Source organism: Marmota marmota, unplaced genomic scaffold (assembly GCF_001458135.2).
Source record: "Marmota marmota marmota unplaced genomic scaffold, marMar, whole genome shotgun sequence".
In the NCBI taxonomy this organism is placed as follows: Eukaryota; Metazoa; Chordata; class Mammalia; order Rodentia; family Sciuridae; genus Marmota; species Marmota marmota.
Genome location: NW_026000185.1, coordinates 10,875,924 through 10,901,868, shown reverse-complemented (window position 1 = coordinate 10,901,868; position 25,945 = coordinate 10,875,924). Strand labels below are relative to the sequence as shown.

The 25,945-nt window shown below is 48.3% G+C and overlaps 2 protein-coding genes and 1 pseudogene across 2 annotated transcripts in view; 2 read left to right on the top strand and 1 right to left on the bottom strand.

The window, feature by feature from the left end:
* Positions 1-1,440: 1,440 nt before the first annotated feature.
* LOC107146815 lies at positions 1,441-7,039 on the bottom strand. The gene is made up of 2 exons (XM_015491079.2): positions 5,327-7,039; positions 1,441-1,673 (listed from the first exon to the last, which is right to left on the bottom strand). Exon 1 carries the CDS (start codon positions 6,863-6,865, stop codon positions 5,375-5,377), a length of 1,491 nt encoding a protein of 496 aa, XP_015346565.2. The 5' UTR covers positions 6,866-7,039; the 3' UTR covers positions 1,441-1,673; positions 5,327-5,374.
* Positions 7,040-10,893: 3,854 nt separating this feature from the next.
* On the top strand, positions 10,894-14,880 carry LOC125612325 (annotated as a pseudogene).
* A 4,376-nt stretch (positions 14,881-19,256) lies between these two features.
* The window catches only part of LOC107146814 (group 10 secretory phospholipase A2), a 16,096-nt gene continuing 9,407 nt past the window's right edge, over positions 19,257-25,945 (top strand). Inside the window, exons 1-3 of the mRNA XM_015491078.2 lie at positions 19,257-19,341; positions 21,947-22,097; positions 23,672-23,778. Of these exons, the coding sequence (XP_015346564.1) occupies positions 19,257-19,341; positions 21,947-22,097; positions 23,672-23,778 (343 nt within the window). The remainder of the gene's footprint in view (positions 19,342-21,946; positions 22,098-23,671; positions 23,779-25,945) is intronic.

The window sequence follows — 25,945 nt, the reverse complement described above, 5'->3', positions numbered from 1 at the left end:
ACTCCCAGCTCTGACTTAGTGATTGACTTATTTCATTAAGCTTATTATTAGTATTATTTGGGGGCTGCTGGGATTTGCACACCTAGGGTGTTCCTCGGCCCTTTTTATTTTATATTTTGAGACAGGGTCTCACTAAGTTGCTGAGGCTGGCCTCAAATATGCCAATTTTCCTGCCTCAGCCTCTCCAATTACTGGAATTAGAGGCATGAGCTACTGTTGGACCTAGCAGGAGTTAATTTTTTTATAAAAATATCTAAAATTTTTAGAAATTTCCATCCAAAATATTGTGCCATTAAAAAACCCCACTTTTAGGACAGTATGGTGATAGGCACCTATTGTCACAGCTGTTCATGAGGCTGAAGTAGGAGCATCACTTGAACCCAGGAGTCTTGAGGTCCCCTGTACAACACAGCAAGATCTTACCTCAAAACAAACAGAAACCCCACTTTTGCCTATAACTAGAAATTTTAAAAGGAAACTATATTAGAGCATTCTTACACAAGTAATCCACAGGAGGATTCTAAATGAATATTATTAGATTATCATTAAAATATGCAGTCAGGCTGGGTGTGATGGTGCAGACTGTAATCATAGAGGCTGTGAAGGCTGAGATAGGAGGATCACAGTTTGAGGTCAGCCTCAGCAACTTATTAAGGCCCTAAGCAATTTAGCAAGATTCTGTCTTAAAATAAAAAAAATAAAAAGTCTGCGGATGTAGCTTAGTGGCAAAGTACCACTGGGTTCAACCCCCAGTATCAAAAAAGAAAGAAATAGGGGGTATAGTATAGTGGGAGAGCACTTTCCTAGCAGGTAAGAGGCCCTGGGTCTGATCCCCAGCTGCAAAAAATTAAATAAAATAGGCAATGAAATCAGATTTTAAATCCTTGGGGAAAAGGGAAACTCAATCTGTGGGCATCCACACTTACATGGTAGGATATTATAACACATTAAATGTGTTAACCTTTTCTGATAGCTATTTCCTAATGAGGTCACAAAGTATCCTTAAGTACAAGGAGTAGAATTTTTTTTTTTAAAGATAGAAAGAGGAGAGAGAGAGAGAGAGAGAATTTTTTTTTAATATTTATTTTTTAGTTTTCGGTAGACACAACATCTTTGTATGTGGTGCTGAGGATAGAACCCGGGCTGCACGCATGCCAGGCAAGCGTGCTACCGCTTGAGCCACATGTCCAGCCCAGGAGTAGAATTTTTAATGTCCATTTCTATGGGAATTTTACTTTCTTTTTCTTTTTTTTTTTTTGGGGGGGTGGGTACTGGGGATTGAACCCAGTACTGTTAAGCTCATTCACATTGTTGTGCAACCAACACAACCATCATTTCTGGAACTTTTTCATCTTGTAAAACTAAAACTCTATACCCATTAAACAACTCCCCATCCCCATCCCCAAGCAACCCAACTTAAAAGAAAAAAAAAAAAGCTTGTTTGGAATAGCAAATTATTTAATTATTTAAGGCTTACAATTCTGGCAATAAATAACTTTATTCTCCAAAGTTAGAAAACTGTCTCCAACAATGAAACAGGTATACTTGGCATAGGCAGTCTATGATCTGAGATGGGTCAGGACTCCACATCGAAGTTTCCAAAACGAGACTTAGACTAAGTACTGTTGCTTTTATAAAGTTGGCAGTTAAATCTGTAGAAACATTGGTCAGTTCTGGAAAGAAAAAAGCAATTTTTATTTGAGGAGATATTTATAAACATGACAATCTGGAATGAACAAGGAAATTAGGGAGTTGCTGAGTCTCACTCTCTACCAGTAGAATTTTAAATAGCGAAGTAGAGGATAGATTATCTAGATTCTATAGATTATATATTATATAGATTATAGCTTAAATGAGACGTGACAGATTGGCTAACAAGTATAATTTGGAAGGAAAACTTGTCATATATACATTATACATCCATTTTACATCTACTTAAGCTCCTCTATTTGTGTGACTTTGGAAAAATTACCTAACCTGCTAATATCAAAGCTTGAAAAGGCGGTAACAGTGGTGCCTAACTCTTAATTGTAGTGATGATAAAATGCCCATAGATCACTTATTATCATGTGTAGTGTATTATAAACAACCAACAGCTAATATTTTTAAATGCTTCATGTGTGTGTGTTGACTAAAAAATAACACAATTGGGGATACAAAGATGAATAAGATTCTCATGGTCTACTAGTGCTTGCCTAGCATGTGCAGAGCCCTGGATTTGACTCAAAGAACTACAGGGAGAAAAAAAAAAATGATGACAAGCTGGGGCATCAGTTTCAAGCTAAGCACTCTCAGGGCCTGCCTTTCAAGATCCTAGGATCTGGGCAGCCCTGTATCTGAGGGACTCTTATGATGGCAGGTACTAGGCATAAAAGGTGGCTTCTAAATCTGGGAGTTAGAGGCTCAGCAATTCACCTTTTCTCAGGCCAGCAAACCAAGCTAGAAAAATGGAGGGCCCAGATCTGGGTGTCACTGAGGCAGAATGAAAAAGCAACGGTGTTGGTGACAGGTCTAACCCTCCGAGTCCTGTCTCCCTTGAGCCAGTTGTTCTTGGCTGGTGAATGCCTCCAAATGATATAATCAGAATAGCCATATAACACTCCCAATTTTGCTTTTTGGTTCACAAAGTCTAAAATACTTATAAGCTTGGCCTTTATAGAAAAAAAAAAATCTATGGATTCCCATTTTAGGTAAGTACTTACTTGAACACCAATATATAGAAATGTGTTATACACTTGGTGTTTATTCACATAATGTCATCTCTAAAGAAAAAAAATATTATGTACAAAAAAATAAACACCTGAAAGTGTTCTACAAGATGAATCCCATGGAGCCCACACTTGGGCTAGAAACTGCTGCTAGTACCAAAGAGGTCTGTTTTCAGCCTGTAAATGTATGAGAGACCTTAGCAATTAATCTCTCTTATTGGCCTGCTGCCATTACTTTACAATGTAGGCCACAAGAAGAAGTGAAAATTATGAAATTATGAACTGAACCCTGCTTAAAAAGCCTTCAAAGGCTTCCCAAATGCTTATGAGATTGATGGTATTCTCTGGAAGACGCTTTACCATCCAGCCCCATTTTAACTCCTAACTTCACCTTCAGACACTCCATGGTCATTTCTCTCTCTCCACCTCCAGTCTCACTCATCCTGAACTAGAGTCAGGCTATTCTTTCCTAGATGTGTTCCCAACAAGCCACAGACTATATACACCTGTGCCTTTTTCCTGATGCTTTTCCCTTCTCAAGGAATGTTCTTGCTCATCTTCATCCAATGAACTTCAGGGTTTTCAGACATTCTCCACTCAGCTGCGCTTGTATTCTCAGCACTGTATCTGTCTCCCCTGACAGGTCATGAGTGCTTGTATGTAGCTCTGAATCCCTGGTGCCTAAATAACTGCCTCATCAATGAATTAATTACTTCAAGGGCCCTGCATGACTCTTTCTGTCAAAAAGATAATTCTTTCGTGGGTCTGCTAAGGAGCCTACCAGCTCTCCTCCTTCCATAGCTATAATACTGGTTAGTTATTTCTTTGATTCTGAGAACAAAGACCACAAAGCTTTCTCATGCAAGATCTGCATTCTTTCATCTTTGTTTATCTTGTTCCTGTCACTTAGTAAGTGTTCAAGTCTCTAAGGCTTGCATGAAGAATTACTTCAATCATATAAATTATTTGAAAGACTAAAGTTTATGAACAGGAGAGTGTCCTCTTCCAGTAACACTAAGTCCTTTCCTTCTGGGATTGTGGTTTACTTCTTTTTTATCTATTTTTTTTTTATTATTATTAATTTGCAGTGCTGGGGATTGAACCCAGGGCCTCCCACATAGTAAGCAAGTTCTCTACCATTGACCTCTATCTGTTTTGGGGAGTACAGGATATGGCCAAGTTGCTCTCAAACTTGTGATCCTCCCGCCTCAGCCTCCTGAGTAGCTTGGATAGCAGATGTGTGGTTTTGTTTTAGTTTTAGTTTTTGTGGTGCTGGGGATTGAGCCCAGGGCTTCAAGTATGCTAGACAAACATTCTACCACTGAGCTACATCCCTAGCTACCTCCCACCATTTTTTTTTTTTTGATTAGATAAATATAGGTCTCTGATTGTATTCATGTTATAATCCAAGTGTTCAAATTATACAAAACTAGCCAAACAAAAATAGCCAAAATGCTTTTTCTCTAAAGATCACCTATAGAATATATATCTTATATGTACATTCTCTTAAAAGGGAATTGGAAAAAAATTTAAGGAAATAAGGAGTATGACTTCCACCTTATATTCAGTTGTTTTCCTTACTGGAATGAAATCAATAATATGAACTAAGGAGGAACATCCTGAATGATATGTTTAGCATGTCTATAGGTTTAGACAACAAGGATCACACCTTTCTGCTCTGCCCTATACCCTAGAGCAGTTAACTTTTGCAAGAAAGTGGAGACAGAAAGACCAGGAAACTCAAGCAGAGTATACCATTATGAAACACTTAATCCAAAGGGAAGGAAAGTCACCAATTCTAACCTTCACAGGCTCTTCCTACCTTTCTAATTGATAAGGGGTTGGGAAGGTTAAGTGGAATTTGACTTCAACAACCTTACCCATAAATTCACTAAGCAGGGTAGCAACAAGGATTTGTAGTTTAGTAGAAAGCTAATGTGATAGTACAAACTGCCAAGTGTTTTCCAAACTTCAGAATATGTGAAGTTTCCCTTGTACAATTAACTCTTACCTTTAAAATGATTCATGTTAAATAGTTTTTACTTAAATAAATATATTTCAAAAAGCATCCATTCCTGTTGTAAACAGAAATCCAGTATCACTTAGATGTTTGTGAGCATAATTACTAAATTCTAGCTGTATGCAGTTTTTGCCCACTGAAGCATTACTGAGGTGTTAAAAGAGCATTACACCCAAACTTAGTAAGCGTCCCTGTTAAAAGAAAAAGGACTGAAAAAATGAATAACTTCCTTACCCTAGGATTCAGTGTCATTTAATGTGTTCTGTACCACCTTAAATCTTCTTGTTCCAGAAACCTTGCAGAACCGAAATCTCCCACCCACCCCCAGACCTTATTGCTCCCAAAAGAATGTAACTGGTACTCTCTCTAACCCTAAAAGAAGGAAGCGATTTCCTTATCTGGTTGAGTAGGCAAAACCACTCAGAGCACTAGTGCTGGCTTCAATCCCCAGTAAGTGTGTGTGGGTGGGGTGGGGGGGAGAACAATAACAAAAATACTACCAATATTCAAAATGGCTAACCCATGAAGGTCAAAACCACTTCACTTCCACTAACTTTGTTTTTTCAAGCAAGAGACAACCTGGTCCAAAGGCACTTACTTGGCAGAGGCCTGTGCAGCCAGTCAAATGGCTGAGGTCTGGTCCCTACTAAAAAGGGTGACTTTTCTTTGCTGCCCCCAGAGCTAAATTGCTGTCAGTGGGGAGAGACTGCCGGGACTCCATGGATGGATCTGTGCTATGAGTCCGGAGAGACTGCTGGGACTCCGTGGCTGGATCTGTGCTACGAGTCCGGAGAGACTGCTGGGACTCCGTGGCCGGATCTGTGCTATGAGTCCGGAGAGACTGCCGGGACTCCGTGGCCAGATCTGTGCTGCGAGTCCAGAGAGACTGCCTGGACTCTGCGGCTGGACCTGCGCTGTGAGTCGGGAGAGACTGCCGGGACTCAGCGGCTAGATCTGCAGCCTCAGGGACAGATGACATAGTGTCAGGGAACTCCTGAGATAGTTTCTGGGGTAGTTTCAGACTTTCAAAAACCTGAGCCACTATCTTCTTAGAAATCTCCATGAGAGCTGAAGACTGACTTGCAGAAATCGGGACTAACGTGCTGGAGAACTGGTGGGAGCGATAAATGATCACAAAGTCCTCGATACTACAGGTCTGTAGGTCCACGTTCTGAAAAGACTGGGTAGACGAAAGTGGCATTTCAGAGGCCTGGGGTGTCAGGGTCTGGCTTTCAGAATCCTCAACACTGAGAGGCTGAGTTTGACGGGACGGAGGGAGATCCTGGCTCTGAGAGGCCACAGGTACCAGAAGGTGGCTTTCAGCAGCCACAGGGACCTGGAAGGGGCCCTGAGAGAACACAGGCACCGGTGGATGGCTCTTGGCGACCACAGGGGCTATAGGCTGGCTCGTCAAGGGGAGGGCATCTGGAGGCTGGCTTCCAGAGGTCAAGGAAACGACAAACTCGCTCTTAGAAGCAGGAAGGGCGCAAGGCTGAAGAGTAGAGACCAAGGAAATCACAGGCTGGCTCCTGGAGGGAAAAGGAGGGCGCAGTTCCATGGATTCCACAGGGAACACAGGCCGCTCCAGATGGGTCCTCCCCGCAGCTGTAAGCCCCGAGGAGCCAGCTGCCTCGGAACTTCCGTCACCTTCAGGCAAGGGGCCCAAATCCCTTTGGCTAACGTCCGCCATGCGCAGCCTCCAGTCTGGGTCCTTCCTCCCCCATTCCGGCGAGCCGGGGACCACCAAGATCTGGGAGGCACTCCTCAAATTCAACCTGGGCCAGCGCCCCCTCCGGCGCCGCCGCAGCAGCTCCAGGGTCTGGGAGAAGCTCTCGAAGGTCTGGGAGAAGCGGACGCTGACGCTCCGGCGTAACGATTCCACCACGGAGCCCGACCGGGACCGGGCGGCCTTGGGCACGGCGTCCTCGGAGGCCAGTTCGATGTTGCCGGTGTACCAGGAGACCCACCAGAGGAGACTGAAGAAGATGATGATGGAGCCCAGGTAGAGCAGCATGTCGTAGAAGAGCAGGTCGGCGAAGACGCCCGTGAAGAGCACCGCCACGCCCACGGTGTCGAAGAGGACGCCCAGCCAGAAGAAATGCCGGCAACGGCCCAGGCCCGACCGCTTCCCCGTCATCCCGACGGTTTTACTCGGAAACTCTCGATGGGTTCCCACGGTCGCCGCCGCGACGTCCGCAAAAGTCACCAGGCAGGCCAGCGGCGCCGCCACAGGCCGGCTTTGGCCGCTAGGTCCCCATGGCAACGCAAGGGGCGGGGCGAGAGGGGGAAGTGAGGTTGACCTGGCCCGAGAACGGAACGCCGGACCCGGCGATGTGCGCCTGCGCAGTACGCCCCACCGCCCGCCTTCTGCGCCTGCGCAGCGCTCCTGAGTCAGTCCCGGGCTGCATGCGTGCTCGGGGGAGCTTCGCCAGACACCCTCGGGCGCTGAGTGTGTTGAAATTATTTCTCCACACCCTCCACCGGCAGTCGGGAAGGGATCTAGCTGCATTCTTTTCCCCACGCCCTCACCTTCCTGAGCGAGGGTGGGGTCTTGAAGGACAGCAAAGGATAAGGACTCTCCCCACCAGCTTGGCCCCAGATGCAGCCACTGGCTGTTTTTCCTTTGTTGTAGCGGAGAGGTGACTAAATTAGGGTCTGTGGTTAGGCAGATCTTGATTCCCATCTTATCTCTCTGCCCCAAAGCGGTGACTAATGACATACCTGCGCTGGGTAGTGGCAGACCGCAGGGTGGATTCTTTATTTGCCGATCTGAGTTCGTTCACGTTTATCCCCAGACCCTCGGTACTTGGACTCAAGTGTGAGACTACTTTTAAATTGAAAGTGGATGTTAAGATGGGCACAGTGGTGCACATCTGTCATCCCAGCGTCTCCGGAGGCTAAGACAGGAGGATCGCGGTTCAAAGCCAGCCTCAGCAAAAGCGAGGTGCTAAGCAACTCAGTGAGACCCTGTCTCTAAATAAAATACAAAATAGAGCTGGGGATGGGACTCAGTGGTCGAGTGCCCTTGAGTTCAGTCCGCAGTACCCATCCCCCGCAAAAAAAAAAAATAGGAAAACTGACCCCGCATGGTGCTGTGACACATGCCTGTAATCCCAGTGTCATGAGGATCTCAGGTTCAAAGTCAGCCTTAGCAACTTAGCGAGACCCTGTGTTAGAAATACCGGGGAGCTGTGACAAGACAATTTTTACTTCTGTAGTAGGGTGTGCTGCCATTTTTGTTACATATTAGGAAACTCAGACACAGATTTAACTTTGTCAGAAAAGAGAACATTAATCTTACACCTATCTCAAAAGATACAAAGGTCTGGAGAGGTAGATGGACACAATACATTTATTTATTTATTTTTATATGGTGCTGAGGATCCAACCCAGTGCCTCCCATGTGCTAGACAAGCTCTCTACCATTGAGCCACAACGTCAGCCCAAGGCCACAGTATTTTTGTCCCTCTGAGTTTGGTTGCTACCCTCCTTGGAAGTCCTCTGTTCTGGAGGGCCCAGGTGAGCTCGAGGATTGGGGTTGCAGGTAATAAAACACTAACAGCAGCTGCAGTGGCACCAGCACCAGCACTTCAGTGCTCTCCGCCTGCTCAGTGAATCCATCTGTGCAAAACGCCTTCCCTCCACCATCACCCCTCATCCCCAGTCCAGATGCTCCCTCTTGGCACCAGAATCTGGGGGATCTCCCAGTTCCATTCCATAGCCAAGACAGAGGGCCAAAAAGGACACTCTGCCTGCTGGGCCACACATCTGCGCCCTCACCCCCACTCTGCCTAGGGAGTGTCCAGGGGGAGCCACAGGGAGTGTCCACAGCTCTGACTTGGTTCCCCCTCTGCCTGCCAAGCCATCCCCAACCACCACCCTTTAGTGGGTCCTCTGCCTTTTAGCCCGAAGAGGGCTGCTGCTGATTCTGTGTCCCAGCCTATCTATCCAATGGAAACATCACCCCATTCAAGACATTAGACATATCCATCCCTTCCAATGGAATCTTTCTCTGTTTGTTTTACTTCTCCCCTGCATCCTACCACCCTCCTGGTGGACCTCTGATCTATGTTTCACATGACATAGAAACTTCCAGATGGTTATATTGTTTTTCTGGATTCTGTAAATCAGTGTGCTCATCTTGAGATGATCACATTGCCCTTCTAGACAATGGCCCTTGCTGCCTTCACCATCAAGGACTCTACCTTCTTAAATAGATGGACACCACAGACACACTCTGCCAGCTGTCATCTATTTCCAGATAATGGCACCCCTCCTGGCTCTCTGGCAGTTCACATCATTTTTTCGTTGAGTTAAAGGTTGCCAGCACAGAGATTTGCCTTTGCCCTTATTCTGCATCTTTAAAGTAAGTGGCAGGAGTTAGTTATACTTTTGAATCATGGCAATATCCCATAGCAAACTTCGGGACTAAGGCACCGTGCCTTGGAAAGATTTCTCAGGATGATTGCCCATGTCATGGCACCAGGCTTTCACTGAGAATCAGGTCTCCCTGCAGCAGTGACAGACAGTCACGATGCCTTGCTCACCCTCCTGGGTTGAGTTGGGATGTGTCGGTCAGCCTGGTGCTGGCACATTGCAGTGAAATGGGTGTTCACCAGCTCAGGTGTCAAGTAGATGCTATTGTATATCAAATGACTTGTTTCCTGGTGAGCAGAAATACAGAGCTGAGAGGAAAGGCTTGAAGTGGCAGAGGACCTGCCAGCAACCTAGGGTGACTTGTGTTTCTCCCCCAATGGGAGGCTTCGTCTCCACTGATTGTGTCTGTGGGTCTGTGCATTTACAGGAAAGCTGGGAGGAGGGACCTTCCAGTTATGGCCTTAGAATTCATGCTTGGTGGGAAGGTAATACTTTTTTTTTTTTTTGGTACTGGGGATTGAACTCAGGAGCACTCAACCACTGAACCACATCCCCAGCCCTTTTTTGTATTTTATTTAGAGTCAAGGTCTCACTGAATTGCTTAGGGACTCACTAAATTGCTGAGGCTCGCTTTCAACTCTTAATCCTCCTGCCTCAGCCTCCCAAACTGCTGGGATTACAGGTTCCAAGTTGCTTGGATTACAGGTGTGTGTCACCACGCCTGGCCGGTAATACATTAATTTTCAGGGGCCGTTGGGTCATTTGTATTTGTTTCCCATCCCAGGAAGCTGAAAATGAAGGAATATAAGTAGGTGGAATCCCCAAAGCAACTAACTCTCAGAGGCAGAGCAGAAACTGGGGTTGACTACTAAGGAAATAGGGAGCTATGAGTGAATTTCGAGACTGAACACCAGCCTCATGGGAAACCCCTAACACAGGTTTTCTGGTAAACCTTTGTGCAGTCTTTAGACCCAATTATGGAAGATATGGGAACAAAAGTTTGGAGGAAATATATACAGAGAGAGAATTCACACAAGACTAGACAACCTTCATTTATGTTTACAAATCTGAAAGTTACTGCACATTTCTTGATCATTGTGGTGGGCAGACTGGGAGGAGCCTCGGATCACAAACATTTCTGGGAACGGTGCAAACAGTGACCATGATTAGGAAAGCTGTTTAGTGGAAGATGAATCACATGCACAAAAAGGAGGATGCTGTTTTTATATTTTTTATGTTAAGATAACGTGTGTGTCAGTTGTGAGGATGAGGGGACCATGGGAAGATGCTTTAAAATGGTGTCAAGGATCCGTGTGCAGAGTTGCTAAGGGTGAAACTTTCCATTGACTTTGCTCACTTCTGGCAGGGGCGCGGGAGGGTGCGGGTCGTGGGCGGAGAAAAGCTAGCGGCTCGGGCGACTGGGGGCCAGGAGGGCCAGGTCATCAGTCCGCAGACTATAGCCAGTCGGTCGTCCGCCCCGCGACGTGAGCCGCCCTCTGGGCCGCCATCCTAGTGTTGTCGCCGCCGGCCGGCCTGCCCGCGGTCCATCCATCCCCTGCCGCAGAGTCCGACCTCCAAAAAAGCCGAAAGAATTATATTAGGAGTTACAGCCCGTAATCTCCTTCTTGCTCCCAGCCCTCAACGACGAAAAGGACACACTGGCGACTGGCAGCCCATCCCGCCACCGCGGAGACCCAAAACCATCTAGAGCCCAAGTCTGCCCATCTTACATCTGCAGCCACTTCCCTTGCACATGCACTGCACTGATTCTCTGCCTAGGAAAGGACCATGCAGCTAGAGATTAAAGTGGCCCTGACTTCATCATCTCCTATTTATACAACAAGCTGCCTCCTCGCTGGGCAGACCTGTTTGGAGAGGAGATCTAGCGACTTTTGAAAAATCTGAAGGTCAGTGGTACCCTGATAAGCCACTCAAGGGCTCTGGCTTCCCCTGCGTCCACATTGGGGAGATGGTGGACCCTGGGGTAGAGCTGGCTGCCAAGCGGAGCCGGCTGGCAGTGGAGGATGTGCGGGCCAATGTGCCTGAGGAACTGAGTGTCTGGATTGACCCTTTCAGGGTGTCCTACCAGATTGGTGAGAAGGGAGCTGTGAAAGTGCTGTACCTGGATGACAGTGAGGACAGTGGTGACCCAGAGCTGGACAAGGAGACAAGAGCAGCTTCAACCCTGATGCTCAGGTATTTGTGCCCATTGGCAGCCAGGACAGCTCTCTGTCCAACTCCCCCTCCCTGACCTTCGGCCAGTCACCCAGCCCTACTTTCATCCCTCGTTGTGCCCAGCCCATCACTTTCACCATTGCCTCTTTTGCTGCCACCAAATTTGGCTCTACAAAGATGAAGAAGGGTGGAGGGGCATCTAGTGTTGGGGGCGTGGCCAGCAGTGGGGCAAGTGGCCAGCAGCCACCACAGCAACAGCCTCACATGGTCTCTCACCCACCAACAACCTGCTGAAGCACAAGAGCCTCTCTTTGGCAATGTGTTCACTGAACTTCATCACAGCCACCTCGGCCCCTCAGTCCCAGCTCTCACCCAATGCCAAGGAGTTCATGTACAATGGTAGTGGCTCACCCAGCCTCTTCTTTGATGCGGCTGATGGCCAGGGCAGTGGCACCTCAGCACCCTTTGCGGGTGGCGGGGCCAGCACCTGTAACAGCAGCAGCTTCCATATGGCCCAGGTATTTGGAGGTGGCACCAACAGCCTTTTCCTGGAGAAGACACCCTTTGTGGAAGGCTGAGCTACAACCTGAACACCATGCAACACCCCAGCCAGCCGTTCCAGCCTGTTGTGTTGGCCAACTGACCACTCCTCCACCCAGAGGGCCAAGAGCACCCATGACCACAGATAAGAAAAAGGAAAGGAGAGGAAGGACCAAAAAAAGAGGAAAAGAAAACTGTACAAAAATATTTCCAATCTTCTCACTCTCACTTCTAGAAAAAAGATCCAGCCCAGGCATGGAGTGGGAGGGGGCTCCTGAAGCACCGAATCCTGGTTAACTCAACCCCCACCACCCCGACCATTTTCCTGCCTGCCTCTGATTTATTTGGTTGGTTTGGGTTCTTTCTTTCTTTCTTTCTCTCTCTCTCTCTCTCTTTCTTTCTTTCTTTCTTATGTGGTTTTCTATATAACATCTTTAATTAGTGGCTTTCTGTGCTAAGAATGGTCCAGGTGTGAATTGCTGCTCCCTATTCCCTCCTCCCTCCTTCACACTCCTTTATGATTGGTGTGTCCAAGCTCACAGGGAAGGAAGAGCTGCAGCTGGGGCCAAATCCTCCCAAGTAGGGAGACTGGCCCATTTCACTGCCTGTCCCCCAGCTATCCTCTCACTCAAAGCCACCCCAACCTCAGCAGGACTTCTTGGGCCCTGCCACCCAAATAGGTCTGACCCCAGCCCACACTCCCTCTCAGGCTGGGCCACAGGGAGTTTCTGGCTAGCCACTTGACACCCTCCCCCAAGAGCTAATGTCTGTGACTACAGGGAGGTTTGCACTTTGTTTTGTTGAAATCCTTTCATCTCTGTGCTGTGGCCCCATCCACCCACCGACCCCAACAGGCCTAGGCGATTATCATGGCTCTGGACACCCAGCATCCTTCATAAGCATGGCCTCTTTCTCTAATGCAGCCCTTCTTCCCTGGGCCTGAGGCTGCGGGCTAGGAGGTGGGAATAAGTTGTGTGTGTGTGTGCGTGTGTGTGTGTGTGTGTGTGTGTGTACGCGTATACGTATGTGTACATGTACACCCCTGTGAGTGTATGGGGTTTGATGTCCTGTTCTGAAGGATTCCAAGCCATGTGAAACTTCCCTCTGGATGTGATTCTGGGTTGCAGCAAGTGCTAATTTATGTATGAGGTTGGAGAATGGGTGGGGGTGGGTTGTCAGTTTTTTGTAAGGCAGTATGGAGGGGGTGACATTGGCTGAGCCTAAGGGACTCCCAGGGGAAAGCACTGCAGAAGGAACTGGTTTCCAGACTGCAGAGGGATCTGCACTTTTGTTTTTGATCAAAAAGGAAAAAAAATGAAAGAAAAAAATTTATACACACACACACACATACATACACATATATATAGGAAAAAAATATATGTATACACACAATATACATATGTGTGTGTGTATATATACACACACACACACACATAAGCTCTGAAGGGTAGAAGGAATATCCAAGCCTCTGTTGTCTAAGAGAGTCCCTAAACTTTAGTGACCCTTTTGTGCCACCTTACCCAGGATGGGAGCTGCTTACCTGAGTTCCATTGGTGGGAGTTGGGGGTGGGGAGACAGGACCCGCATTTGGAGTCAGTCAGTGCCTATTGCGGGCAGTCCTGAGCCTTGCATTGTGACTTTTTCGTCTTCTGGTTGTGTTATTTCACTCCATCTGTGTCCCTACCTGATAGTTTCTCGGTACCTCTCTCTTGTCATCCCCCTCACTGCCCTTACCCTGCCTACCCTGGACCTTGATGCTATGAGGCATGGTCTCCTGGTTAGGCCAGGCTGGACAGGCACGTGGTCCTCCCAGCCATTGTACTTGTGATACAGAAGGATATTGGCTCCCCTTCCTCTGCAGAAGAAAGGGTTTTTTCCCAATCCATGGCATAGCTTCTGAGCCACAGTGCTTTGGTAATGGGGCAATTGGCATCAGGGCTCCGTCACCAGAAAGCACCAAAGTCCTGGCATGCCACCCCACTCCATTTTTCCCGGGAACCCAAGTGGGTCCTGCTGTGGCAGTGAGTCTGGCCCAGACAGACACTGTCGGCCTCCCCTCCCTATAATGGGCACCAGCTCTACCTCCCCATCAGGGCAAGGCCCTGGCTTCTCAGCCCAGCACCATCTGTTCCTCTAGACCTTTTGGGCCAGCCCAGTCTGGGTCACCCTGTCCCTCATCCTCAGCTCCCATGCAGGTGACAGGCCCAGGCAGACAGCTCCTCTCTGGGAAAGGTTAGATGCTGCCTTATCCTCCTTCTGGCCCCTCCTGTGCACACCCACACTGGTACCACCCGCACCCAGGCCAGCTCATTTTTCACCACAGGCAGGGAGGGGGGAGACCAATCCCTTCCTGTCTCTTGAAATACAAAGAATAATGTGTGTTCAGGAGCATGGCCCAGTGGCTTTTGGGCCTGGTTCAGTCTGTCTCGTCTAAAATCTAGGCATTTTTGCTTCAAATTTAATTTTTTTTAAGAAAACAAACAAAAATCTGCACTAATTTACCTGGTTTTCGTAGGAATTTTTTATTTTTTACATTTTTTGGTGTCCGTTTGTATTGAATAATTTGCTACATTTGTAAAATGTAAGAGGTATGTATAATATATTTTTAACATCAGAATTGTAATTTTATTTTCAAGGTTTTTTCTTAAAAAGAGGAGAGAAATTGATTTTTTTCAGGAAAAACAAACTTTAAAATAAAAAAGAGGAGAATAAACCTTTTTCTCCCCTTTCCCCATCCTCTCTCTATCTATCCCTCTTTCCCAGGAACAAATCAAAAGATGGATTATCTTGTGAAGAATGTAAACTGTCAGTCCAGAATGATGTCTTTTTCTCAATGCAGGAAAGCTATAGATTCTCAAATTACCTCCCTAAGAGTGGGAGGGGGCATTGGAGCAACTGGAGAGGAGCCAGGGGAGCAGGGTAATGACTTTTTTTTTCTTTAGTGAAGGAGGAATACAGTCAAATGTTTTGTATTCAGAATGTTGTGCCATATTTTGGAATGGGACATTGGTGTGTTAGAGATTTAGTTTAAAAACAAGATTGATCAACTCTGTACGGTTTATATTGTTCCAGATTTTTTAAAGTTTGTATTAAAAACATGATATATAATAAAAATAAATAAATAAATAAAATTGTGTCAAGTTGGTGCCTTGTCGGATGAAAGCAAGTCTAAATCATGGGGGGAAATGAAGAAATGGATAATCTGCAGAAGCAAGTCAAGTCCACCTGCAGATTCCAGGTAACCTTGGTTCTGCGCGACATGTGTAGCATCCTTCTTCAGTGCCTCACAGAGTGACATGATGGCCCCTAGATTTGCTAAACATATGGTTTTTGATGTATTGGCTTTTTCAGATCGCCATTTTTTTTTTCAAACTGGGGATTGAACCCAGGGACCATATCACATCCCCATCCCTTTTAAAAATTTTGTTTAGACACAGGTCTCAGCCAAGTTGCTTAGGGTGTCAATGAATTGCTGAGGTTGGGTCTGAACTTGTGATCCTCCTACCTCAGCTTTCTGAGCTGCTGGGGATTACAGGCATGTGCCACCATGGCCGGCTGAATTATTCTCATTTATGAACCTGGATGGTCAACTAGTTTTCCACAGGGCACCAAGAGGACACAATGGGGAATAGATAGTCTCTTAAATAAATGCCACTGAGAAACTGTATTTCCACAAGGAAGGAAGGAAAGTGAACCCTTGTCTTACACCATCCACAATAACCAAACCAAAAAGGACAAGAGCCTGAAGTGTAACATCTGAAGCATAAAATACCTACAAGAGAACATGGGAGAGACCTCCTTGACATTGACCTTCGTTATTGAGTTTTTGGTTTTCACACCAAAAATTCACACTATAAAAAGTAAATTTGTGAGGCTGGGATTGTAGCTCTATGGTAGAGCACTCGCCTAGCACATGTGAGGCACTGGGTTTGATCCTCAGCACCGGGTAAACAAGTAAATAAATAAAGGTATTGTGTCCACCTATGACTAAAAAAATAAAAATAAACACATTAAATATCTAAATGTGATATCTTTACTGTGTGATTAATGTGCAAAAAGGCAAATCTCCCCCAGGATTCTACAGGCTTGTCTTTTCCCAGCTCAGGAATGTGATGTGGCTCCTGTCAGGAGACTTTGTCTGCCTGAGTTTCTGACGCCCCAAGGAGACCCAGAGAGTGAGGTGGACTCCAGAGAGGGGTTGAGGCTGCAGGTGAGCTGCCCAGCTGGGCGCCTCCCGCACCTCCCAGCATTCTGTACTCACCAGCCACCTGCTCATGCTTCCCTTGGTCCCTGTAGCCCCAGCTCTGACAGCAAGTCCCTGTGGGGCCACCTCTGGGCCTCAGATCTGTTCTGTGTGAGGATATCATGAGGATGAAGAGACTGACAGATGCATGTCTGATACACACTGCGCACTCACCCTTCTCACTCTAAAATGAAAATGTTTTCACACTGATCATCAAAAGATGTTCATTGCGCTGGGTGCAGTGGCACATGCCTATAATTCCAGTGGCTGGAGAGGCTGAGGCAGGAGGATTTCAAGTTCGAGGCCAGCCTCAGCAACTTAACGAGGCCCTAAGCAACTCAGGGAGACCCTGTCTGTAAATAAAAAATAAATAAAAAGGGCTGAGGATGTGGCTCAGTGGTTAAGCACCCCTGTACTCAATCTCCAGTACCCCCCAAAACAACAAAAAACAAAAAGCCTTGCAAAAACAACAAACAAACACAAGATGTTCATTGAAGTTGATTAAATTAAACTAAGATTATGCATAGCTTGGGCCAAAAGATTTGTGATCTTCATCTCAAAAGACTGTTCTATTAAAATAAAAAAAAAGGACTCTGTTCTATTAAAATCCAGCCTCCACCAGATACAGAAAGAAGATGGTTATGAAAAAGTGTCTGCTGTTTCATCATTATGTGTACACACACATATACACAGATGCAAGCACACACTGACGTTCATCAGGGTCCACAGAATGTCGTAGAAGACAAAATGTGCTCAGGAAAACATGAGATCTCACCAAAATAAATCTGTCATGGGAAGAGGACCCTCAAAGATAGTCAACAGGCTATGGTCCAAACGGGTGTCAGACCTGCTTTACGGTGTGAACTTTCTTCCTAACCAATCCTCCCCCTCTCACACTCTCCCTCTCCTTCCACTCCTACAAATATTCCTTCCATTCATTTCCTGGCTGATCTTGGTGCCCAGACTGTCCACCAGGTGGAGGCCTGCACCCTCTTCCCCTGCCTCCGCCCCTCCCCGCATTCGAGGAATCTCCACGTGCACCCAGCGGGGCAGGTTCCTCTCCCTAGGGTGCTTTCTCTTATTTTCTCATCATTTTCCATCCCCTCTGGAAGGTTTTGCTCAGACATCTGGCTGGAGAGTTTTCTTTGACTCTAGTGCCACTGCTAACCCGGCTGGGAGAAGGGCCGGACAATGGCTCACCTCCACCTCACATCCTCTCCCCTCAGCTCAGATTCCAGGCAGGACTCTTGCAAACAGTCCGTGTGGTCTTTGACCAGATTCAGGAACCTCTGGCTTCCTGCCCCCACTCCCCCTGGGGGCTGCCCTCAACCAATAGGAGAAAGGAGTGGTGGTGGGGGGAGGGCAGGAAATGCTTCTCCCATTTATCCCTTTTGGCAGACAATTAAGATGCAACAGATGAACCCCTAAGAGATCCTTTTGAGACTAAACTTTAGTGACCCTTCTTGTGGTCACCTCTAGAACCCACCCATGTTCCAGCTTTTATCTCTTCACTTTTCCAAGTCCCTCTGCTCCATGGATACACTTTCCAAATAATCCACTGGTCCAGAATCCTGCTTTCAGGGGTATCAGGGGACACCCAGACTGAGACGAAGAGGCCCACAGCCCTGTGCTGCCCTCTATGGCTGCTTAGTCACATCTTCTGGTCCCTTGGTGTTTTCATAGGTGTGCCTTCAGCCCACAGAGATCTTCTGGATGTGGGAATTGGTCTGATCTCCCTGTGCTCCTTCACAGTATAGGGGTCAGTCCCTGCTGGGGACTAAGCGAATGAATGAATGAATGAATGAGGAAGTGAGGTAGGTTTCAGGATTACCTTTCTCTTCTTCATGTTAACTGATTTCTCATCCTGTCCCTCCACTTCAGTTTTAAGGCACTTAGCTGTCTGCAGGGGTCCACCCTGAGCAGGGGGGCTGAGTGCCAAAGTATAGGAATCTTGGCTCATTTCCTGATGATTGTAGCACACTGAGGTTTGTCACTCAAGTTCTCTCCAACCCCAAGTCCTGGGCCATCTGAAACCCATATTGTATATGGGAAAGCCTTTACTGAGCACCTACCATGGGCCAGGCAGAGAAGGGCTGAACACACAAGATGAAGGAAACCTGGATTTTGCCCAAAGAGCTCACACTCCAGTGGGGAAAGTGTTCCTCCAGGTGGCAGGCTAGGAATCAAAGCTTGGATTTTCATAGAAGGAGGCAGAGAGGTTTGGCACCATGTAAAAATGAGGTCGAGTCTGGGTTCCTGTACTTCACTTGGCTTCTCTGATCCTTAGTGCTTTCCGGTGAAAGGGGACTCAGGTTGTGTTAAGGTCACCCATCTGTGCTGCCGGTGTTGAAATAGCCAGAGAGTGGCAGTTTTACCTACTGCATCATTGTTCCTAGAGTCTGGCCATGGAGATAGAAGGTGGTATGCAGGGTTCCATTGGCAGTTTACTTATCAGGTAAAAGCAACAGAAATTGGTGACAAATTGGGTAGTGCTAGCTAGAGCATCAGAGTCAAAAAGCAACAGATACCGCACACAATAGTCGCTTCTTTTCTGTATCGGGCACCTATTGTGTACGCTTTTCTTGGCTCATGCGGCCTCTTGGAGGAAGCGGCATGACCCTTGGACAGAAGAGAAACGGGAGGCACGAGGGTGTGGGAAGATGTGGTTGTGGTCTTCCTGCCTCCCCATCTCAGTCCAGTCTTTTACCAGAAGGCACTGTGTGACCTTGGGCAAAACTTTGGTCACCTGTTCCTGCACTATGGTGGCAGCAGTAGCAGGGACACTGTAGAGTGTTGATTTTGAGAGGTAACAGGAGCGCAAAGGGTCCTGTATCTTAAAATGGTGAGATGAATTCAGTGCTATCCTCTCCCCCGAGCCTCTACTCCTTTTGGAAGCCCAGGTGAGCAGCGCAGAGGCGCTTCAGGTAATAATATCAACGAATGTTATTTAATTCTTGGTACTCGGGAGCAAGACTCTCCCTCCTGGCCCCAGGAACCTGATTGGCCTCCCAGCCCACTGGGGGACCTACACGCAGAGGTCCGGACGGAGGCTCCGCGCAGTCCCTGGTACCCGCCCCTGCCTGGCTCCGCCCAGACCGCGGGAAGGTGAGGCCGGGGGCGGGGCCAGAGGTGGGGGTCGGCCAGGCTTGAAGACTGCACTGCCCGCCAGACTGGCCCACACTGTCACCCTCCCATGGGTCTGCTACCTCCGTGCCCCCCAATAATGCTGCTACTCTTGCTGCTGCTGCTGCTGGGACCTGGCCTCGGACCCAGCGTGGGTAAGTGATGACCCGACCTCCTCCAGCCCTCCCTAGGGACTTAGGAGCTCCGCATCCCCAACTCCTCCTCCACAGGGACTCCAACTCACCAGCCTGCCCCAGGTCCCCAGGAGCTGCACAACCCCCAGCCCTCTCTTCTGATATCCACCCACTCATCCATCCTAGGGACGCAGTAACCCTGTCTCCTACTTCTGTCCAGGGCCTCCCACATAGCACACTCTACCTAAGGACTCAGAACCAGCCCTGACCTTCCCCAGAGGTTTAGAGTCCTCCCCTCAAATAGCCTCCAGAGCCACTCAGAGCCCCTACCCCTGCCGTCCTGATCCCCATTCTTGTGAGGTGACCATCACTCTGTCTGCGGGTCCGAGGTTGGATCTCAGACCTCATGAGGGTGGCGAGCAGGGGCAGAGGGGCTGGGCTTGCTGGTGGGTGAAGAACGTATAGTCTCCTTCTCATCTATCCCTGGGGTCACCCTCAGAGAGGTCCTCTTGGTGGCTGCCCATTTCTGGAGCCCACAGTTGAGCAGCACACTTAGGGAACATACAGGCACCCTAAGACAGCCACACAGGAACAGCACCCCCCTCACCTGGGCACTGGGGTGCACAACTCCTCAGACCCAGGCTGCAGATTCAGCAAAATGCTTGGAGAGGAGTAGCTGCATGCACAACCCAGCGACCCCTGAGACAGCCCCAGGGAAAACTCACATGAACCCTGGACACACTGCGAAGTACAGATGCATGGACCCGGGGCTCACAGGATACCCTGCCAGCCCAAGCACTCCCAAAGGAGGCTGCCCGCGGGCAGACAGAGCAAACAGACCCCAGCCTGACCTGCCCCACCTATGTTGGCACAAAGGGAGTGTTTTCTTCGGTTTCAAACCCGCCCCATGCCTGAGCCCTTCTTAGGTCTGTTCCTAGACCTCAGGATGCCAGAGAGTGGTCAGATGGTGGTGTCGGTGGTGGGAACTCTGCAGAAAGCTTCAAAATATGGTTCTGAGGCTGGGACCTTGTCTGGGGGTGCTTAGGGTGGATGTGTTCCAGGGAGCTTAGCGGATCCAGAGGTCAAGGGACCTTTTCTGGAAGCCTATCAAGTGCCAGGGCATTCAGAGCTGCCTGTCAGAGATTTGCTCTGTAATATCACCCAGGTTGGAGGGTCATCCTCTTAAGCAGACAGCAGCTCAGTCCAACAAGGGTCCCTGGGGCCACCTGGGGGGGTGAGTTAGTTGTGGAGGGAGGTGGTCTGTGAGCCTGGTGAGGTTGGTAAGAGCATTTGCAGCAGAGTGTGGATGTGCTGGGTATGACTGGAGAGAGCACAGGATTCCTGGTGCAGGAGAGGGGGCCCTGGAGGAGTGGGAGGACTTGACCCCCACTGGGCCTTGGGGTGCAGTGGGGCCCCTGAGCTTTATCCAGAGCCCGTAGGAGCCATGGAAGGTTTGAGGCAGCTGTGTAGGTTGCTGGGAGAGTGAGGACAGGTAAACTTTTGAACTCTAAACTCATTTTTTGCCTTTTCCTCTTTTTTGACACAAAGGGAGCTCTGGCCCCCACCACCACTAATATGCTACTTTTTTCCCACTGTGAACAATACGGCCTCATTTGGATTTGGCCTGGACTCCTCCAAAGAGCCATTGTAGAGAGACAGGTCCTAATTAAGAGAAAGGTGATGTCTACATGCTAGGCTTTCACCTGCATTGACCTCAGGCCTGGTGTGTTGGGGAGCAGATGCCCAGGACACAAGCCCGGGCATGAGTTTCTGCTCCGCTGCTGCTGTCCCTCAGCCCTGTCACTGGCGTTTCTGGACCAGGAGGAAGGAACACTGGTTCATGGGTCAGAAGCTTGGGTCAGAGCCTCAGCTCAGGGGCTATGGACTGTGTGAGTGTGAGGGCCACCTTTCCCAGATGACCTCTTCTTTCTCAGTTGTCAACTGCAAGGGTTCCATCACAGCAAATGGGTACTGTTAAGTGTCAGGGCTGTGCCAGGATCCAGACAAATGGCCAGGCCCATGTCAGGGGAGCCTCCCAAACTAGGAGAACGCTGCTCCCAAGCAGTGAACATAAGGAGATCCAAAGGCCCTGAGCCAGAGTCTGGGTGAGAACTGTGGAGCCCAGGGACTGGTAAGCCCCCAGAGGAGTGCTCCTCGGTGACAGGAGCACTTGGTGACGTCATCTCTGATGCGCAGTGCCCCACACAAGCAGCTGAACTAGCATTTACCGCAGAAATTGCAAAGAGACTGTGTCTAGGGGGTCAGGAATCAGAGTGTTCCAGGAAGGGGGACCAGCCAGCACCAAGGCCCATGGCATCACCTTTTACTTGGTGTAGTCTGCGACTCATTTTCCTTTCATAGCTGCTTGGAGGGTGTTGACTGTAGGTGTTAGAGGCTGCACGCTTCGTCTCATTTTATTCTGCTAGGGGACCTTACGTTTTCCTCCATTTCCCAAATCAGGAAACCAAGGTACACAGCGGTACCTAATTTGTCCAAGGTCACAGAGGTAGGAAACAGGATTTGAACCTAGACAGGCTGCAACATCCAGGCCCTTCGCAGTCTAATGTCCCTCCCTAGGGCCAGGGAAGTCCTGACCTGAAGCCTCTGACCTTTGTTTACCGCTCAGCATCTAAGAGGTCACATGTGCACCGGCGTGGGATCTTGGAACTGGCAGGGACTTTGAACTGTGTCGGCACCCGAACCCCCATGGCCTACATGAACTATGGCTGCTACTGTGGCCTGGGTGGCCATGGCCAGCCCCAGGATGCCATCGACTGGTGAGTGTACATTTGGGTCCAGGCTAGAAGTTGCTCCTGCCCCCTGAGGCCCACGAGGAAGTACCCAAAGCTGAAGTTGGGGGTTCGTGCAAGAAGATCCCAGCATGTGGTGCTGCCTCCTGGGTTATGTGGCCAGAGAGGACACATCTTGGTGACAGCTGCCTCTTACCCTGACCATGGGCTAACTGTGCTGCCTAGAAGGTAATATAACTAGAACCAGGCTTATAACACACCAGAACTGCTCTGAGCATCCCTTTGAATCCTCACATCAACCCCATTTCATGGACAAGGAGACCGAGGTGCTTAAAGGTTAAGTTACCTGTCTGGGCTGCATAGAGTAAGGCGTGGGACCTGGTATTTGAACTCGGGCAGTCTGACTGCATTCACGCCCCAACCCCTGCCCTCTGCAACCGTGTGAGAAGGGTCTGCTCCTGGAAGGCTGAGCTCTTCCTGTGACTTCCTCATTTACTCTCATGGCCCCGCTTGGAGACAGTCATGGTGCTTGTCCCCATTTTACAGATGAAGGCCCTGAGGCTCCAAGGGGTGCAACTACTCGCCCCCTTTCAGGAAGCTAGTAGGTATACTGTGCCAAGTTCAGCTGCCTCTTTCCTAGTTGGAGGTCCTGGTTGTCCCTGAGAGGTCTTGACTAACCCTTGAGCCACAGATGCTCCAGCCACCAGCAGTGACCTCCCCGACTCTGGCTGGCTGGTTCCTGCGTGTCCTTCAGAGGCAGCTCAGCCACAGTGTCTCCAGGGAACCTTCTCTGGAGCCTCCCTGGGTCTGCCATCTCCTCTGGACTCTCAGTGTCCCTCTGTTTAACGTGATCCCCTTCCTGTGTCTGGTGGCTTATCTGTCTCCCTCCCCGGACTGGGGGCTTCCTAAGAGCAGAGCAGGGACTGGCTGACCTCCTGGGCCAGACCCTTGAGGGCTCAGACAAGTGCAGAGAATACCAGTGGATGAATGAGTGGGTAGATGAATGAATGACAGGTCTGACGGCATTTGTGGGTGTTCCCGGGGTCACTGTTCAACAGTGAATGTTTATCAAGGCCGGGAGGGCCTGGGACAGAGGTGCCGTCCTCACAGAACTTTGGTCATCCCAGAAAGACGGATGTTAACGAGGTTTATAATGAGGGTTTCTTTACATACCTGCCCGGAAGGGAGGGATCCTGGGTTTTATGAAAGGGTGTGATAGGAGACAGTATGGCTTGGGGAGACAGGAGGAGGCCATGACATCCCAAGGGGAGGTGCCCAGGCAGAGGGTGCCACATGGACAGAGTGGGGATAAAAAGGGGCTTGGCTTGCTGGAGGGACAGAAAGGAGGCTGGGATGGCTGGAGCACAGAGGCTCAGAGCAAGGCAAGGAGGCTGCCTGGGGATGGCCAGGGATGGAGGCTGTGCAGGGCTCATGGAACCAGTGGGATTTTTCCCTAGCATTGAGCTTACCAGGGATAAAGCTTCCACCGGAAGGCACTGTCTCCGTAGGGGTCTGCACTCACCCGTAGCCCCAGCAAGGGAGGTTGCAAGAGAGTTCCCTGCAGGCACCCACCTGCTGGCCTGTCTGTGTGACACCTGCAGGTGCTGCTACCACCATGACTGCTGCTACACTCGCGCAGAGGAGGCTGGCTGCAGTCCCAAGTTGGAGCGCTACTCCTGGCAGTGTGACAACCAGCGCATCCTGTGTGGTGAGTCACAGCATGGTACACATCAGTGTCCCCAAGAGTCCCCTGGGCATCCTGGAAGAGCCAGGTGATTTCTGTGCTCTTCTTGTAATAACACAGGGTTGTTCTTAACTCTCCAGAGACCATCCCTTAGGTTTATGTACAAGAGATTTTTTACACTGCGTATATGAAACACACACACACACGCACACATACACAGAAACCTATTTATTTAGTGTCTGGACAAAAAGGAAAAATAGATAGTGGGGCTGTGGTTGTAGCTCAGTGATATAGTACTTGCCTAGCATGTGTGAGGCACTGGATTCAATCCTCAGCACCACATATAAATAAATAAATAAATGTATTTGTTTACCTATACCTAAAAATCTTTTTTTTTTAATTTATTTTTTTAAGAGAGAGAGAGAGAGAGAGAACTTTTTTAAATATTTATTTATTAGTTATTGACGGACACAACATCTTTGTTTGTATGTGGTGCTGAGGATCGAACCCGGGCCGCACGCATGCCAGGCGAACACGCTACCACTTGAGCCACATCCCTAGCCCCCCTAAAAATCTTTAAAAAGAAGAAAAAAGAAAAGGATAGAAATGACACCAGGTATAAACAACCATCAGAAGGATTCTGGGTTAAAAACCCACAGTGTTTCCACACTGTGGAATACTCTGCAACCAAAGACAGAATAAGATAGAAATATATGCCGACATAGAAAGATATTGACTGAAAAACCAACTGCAGAATGACTTTGAAGTACAGCCTTATTTGTGTTTGAAAAAAAGAAAAAAGGATAAAAGAATCTTGCAGAATAGTACCATACTACCTTCCCCAGCTTGATGTAGGCATATAGAAAGCTCAGAAAAAGATGTGTAAGGATAGACTCCAAATTGAGGGTGGCCATGATTGACTCTAGGGTAGAGGGCAACTTCATATTCTTTGTATGCTTCCATGTTTCACAAAGAGAATGTCTTCATGAGTTAAAGTTAAGCTGAGGGGCCAGAGTTGTGGCTCAATGGTAGAGTGCTTGCCTCGCACTCATGAGGCAGTGGTTCGATCCTTAGCACCACATAAAAATAAATAAAATAAAGATATTGTGTTTTCTACAACTAAAAAAACATATTAAAAAAAAAAAAAAGTGGAGTGCGGTGGCACAAGCCTGTAAGTCTAGCAACTCTGGAGGCTGAAGCAGGGGGATCGGAAGTTTAAAGCCATCTCAGCAATTTAGTGAGGCCCAAAGCAGTTTAGCAAGATGCTGCCTCAAAGTAAAAAATAAAAAGGGGGGCTGCGGACGTGGCTCAAGCGGTAGCGCGCTTGCCTGGCATGCGTGCGGCCCGAGTTCGATCCTTAGCACCACATACAAAAAAAAAAAGATGTTGTGACTGCTGAAAACTAAAAACTAAATAAATAAATAAATAAAATGAAATAAAAAGGGCTGGGGATGTGGTTCAATGGTTAAGTAAGGGTTCCTGAGTTCAATCTCCAATACCAAAAAAAAGAAAAGACAAATGTTGAAAGGGAAAGGAATACGTGGCCTGAAGTATTTTAGGTTAAAGTGCACAGATGTCAGCAATTTATTGGAAACGTGTCAAAACCAAACAAAGCTGGGCATGGTGGCACATGCCTGTCACGTAGGAATGACATCAGTCTGGTGATCGGCAGATGGTTTATGGTGGTCCTGGTCATTCTCAGGATCTTTAGGCTGACCTTGTCTCCATTATCTGATCAGTAGATAGTACTGTAAAGTTCCCTAAATGATAGGTTTCTTAAAATGTCCTATCTCTTTTTTACTTAACCTATTTATTGGTGGGCTAATTAACAGTGCACAGGTAGATTTATGGGTTTCCCAGAAATTTGGGAGGGACAGGCCTCAGAGACAGACTGGCCTGGGGAAGCATGTGGAACTTCGTGGGGAGCCAGCCTGGATGAATGTGCCTTTAGGTCCTGATGCCCCGGGGTCCTGAACAATTATTGCATTCCGCAGTAACTTGGGCATTACCCCAGTGTGGCTCCAAGAGCAGGCACCCCTGGGGTTGAGTTACACTCACCTGTTCCTTTGTAATCCCACCCCTTCTGCCTTTTTCGGATAGAATGTCCTAAGAAACAGTGTCCTCCAAACAAAAGCCCACTTCCAAATGCGCTCCCTCTCTCTCATCAGCCTCTGGTGACCTTCTCTTGCCC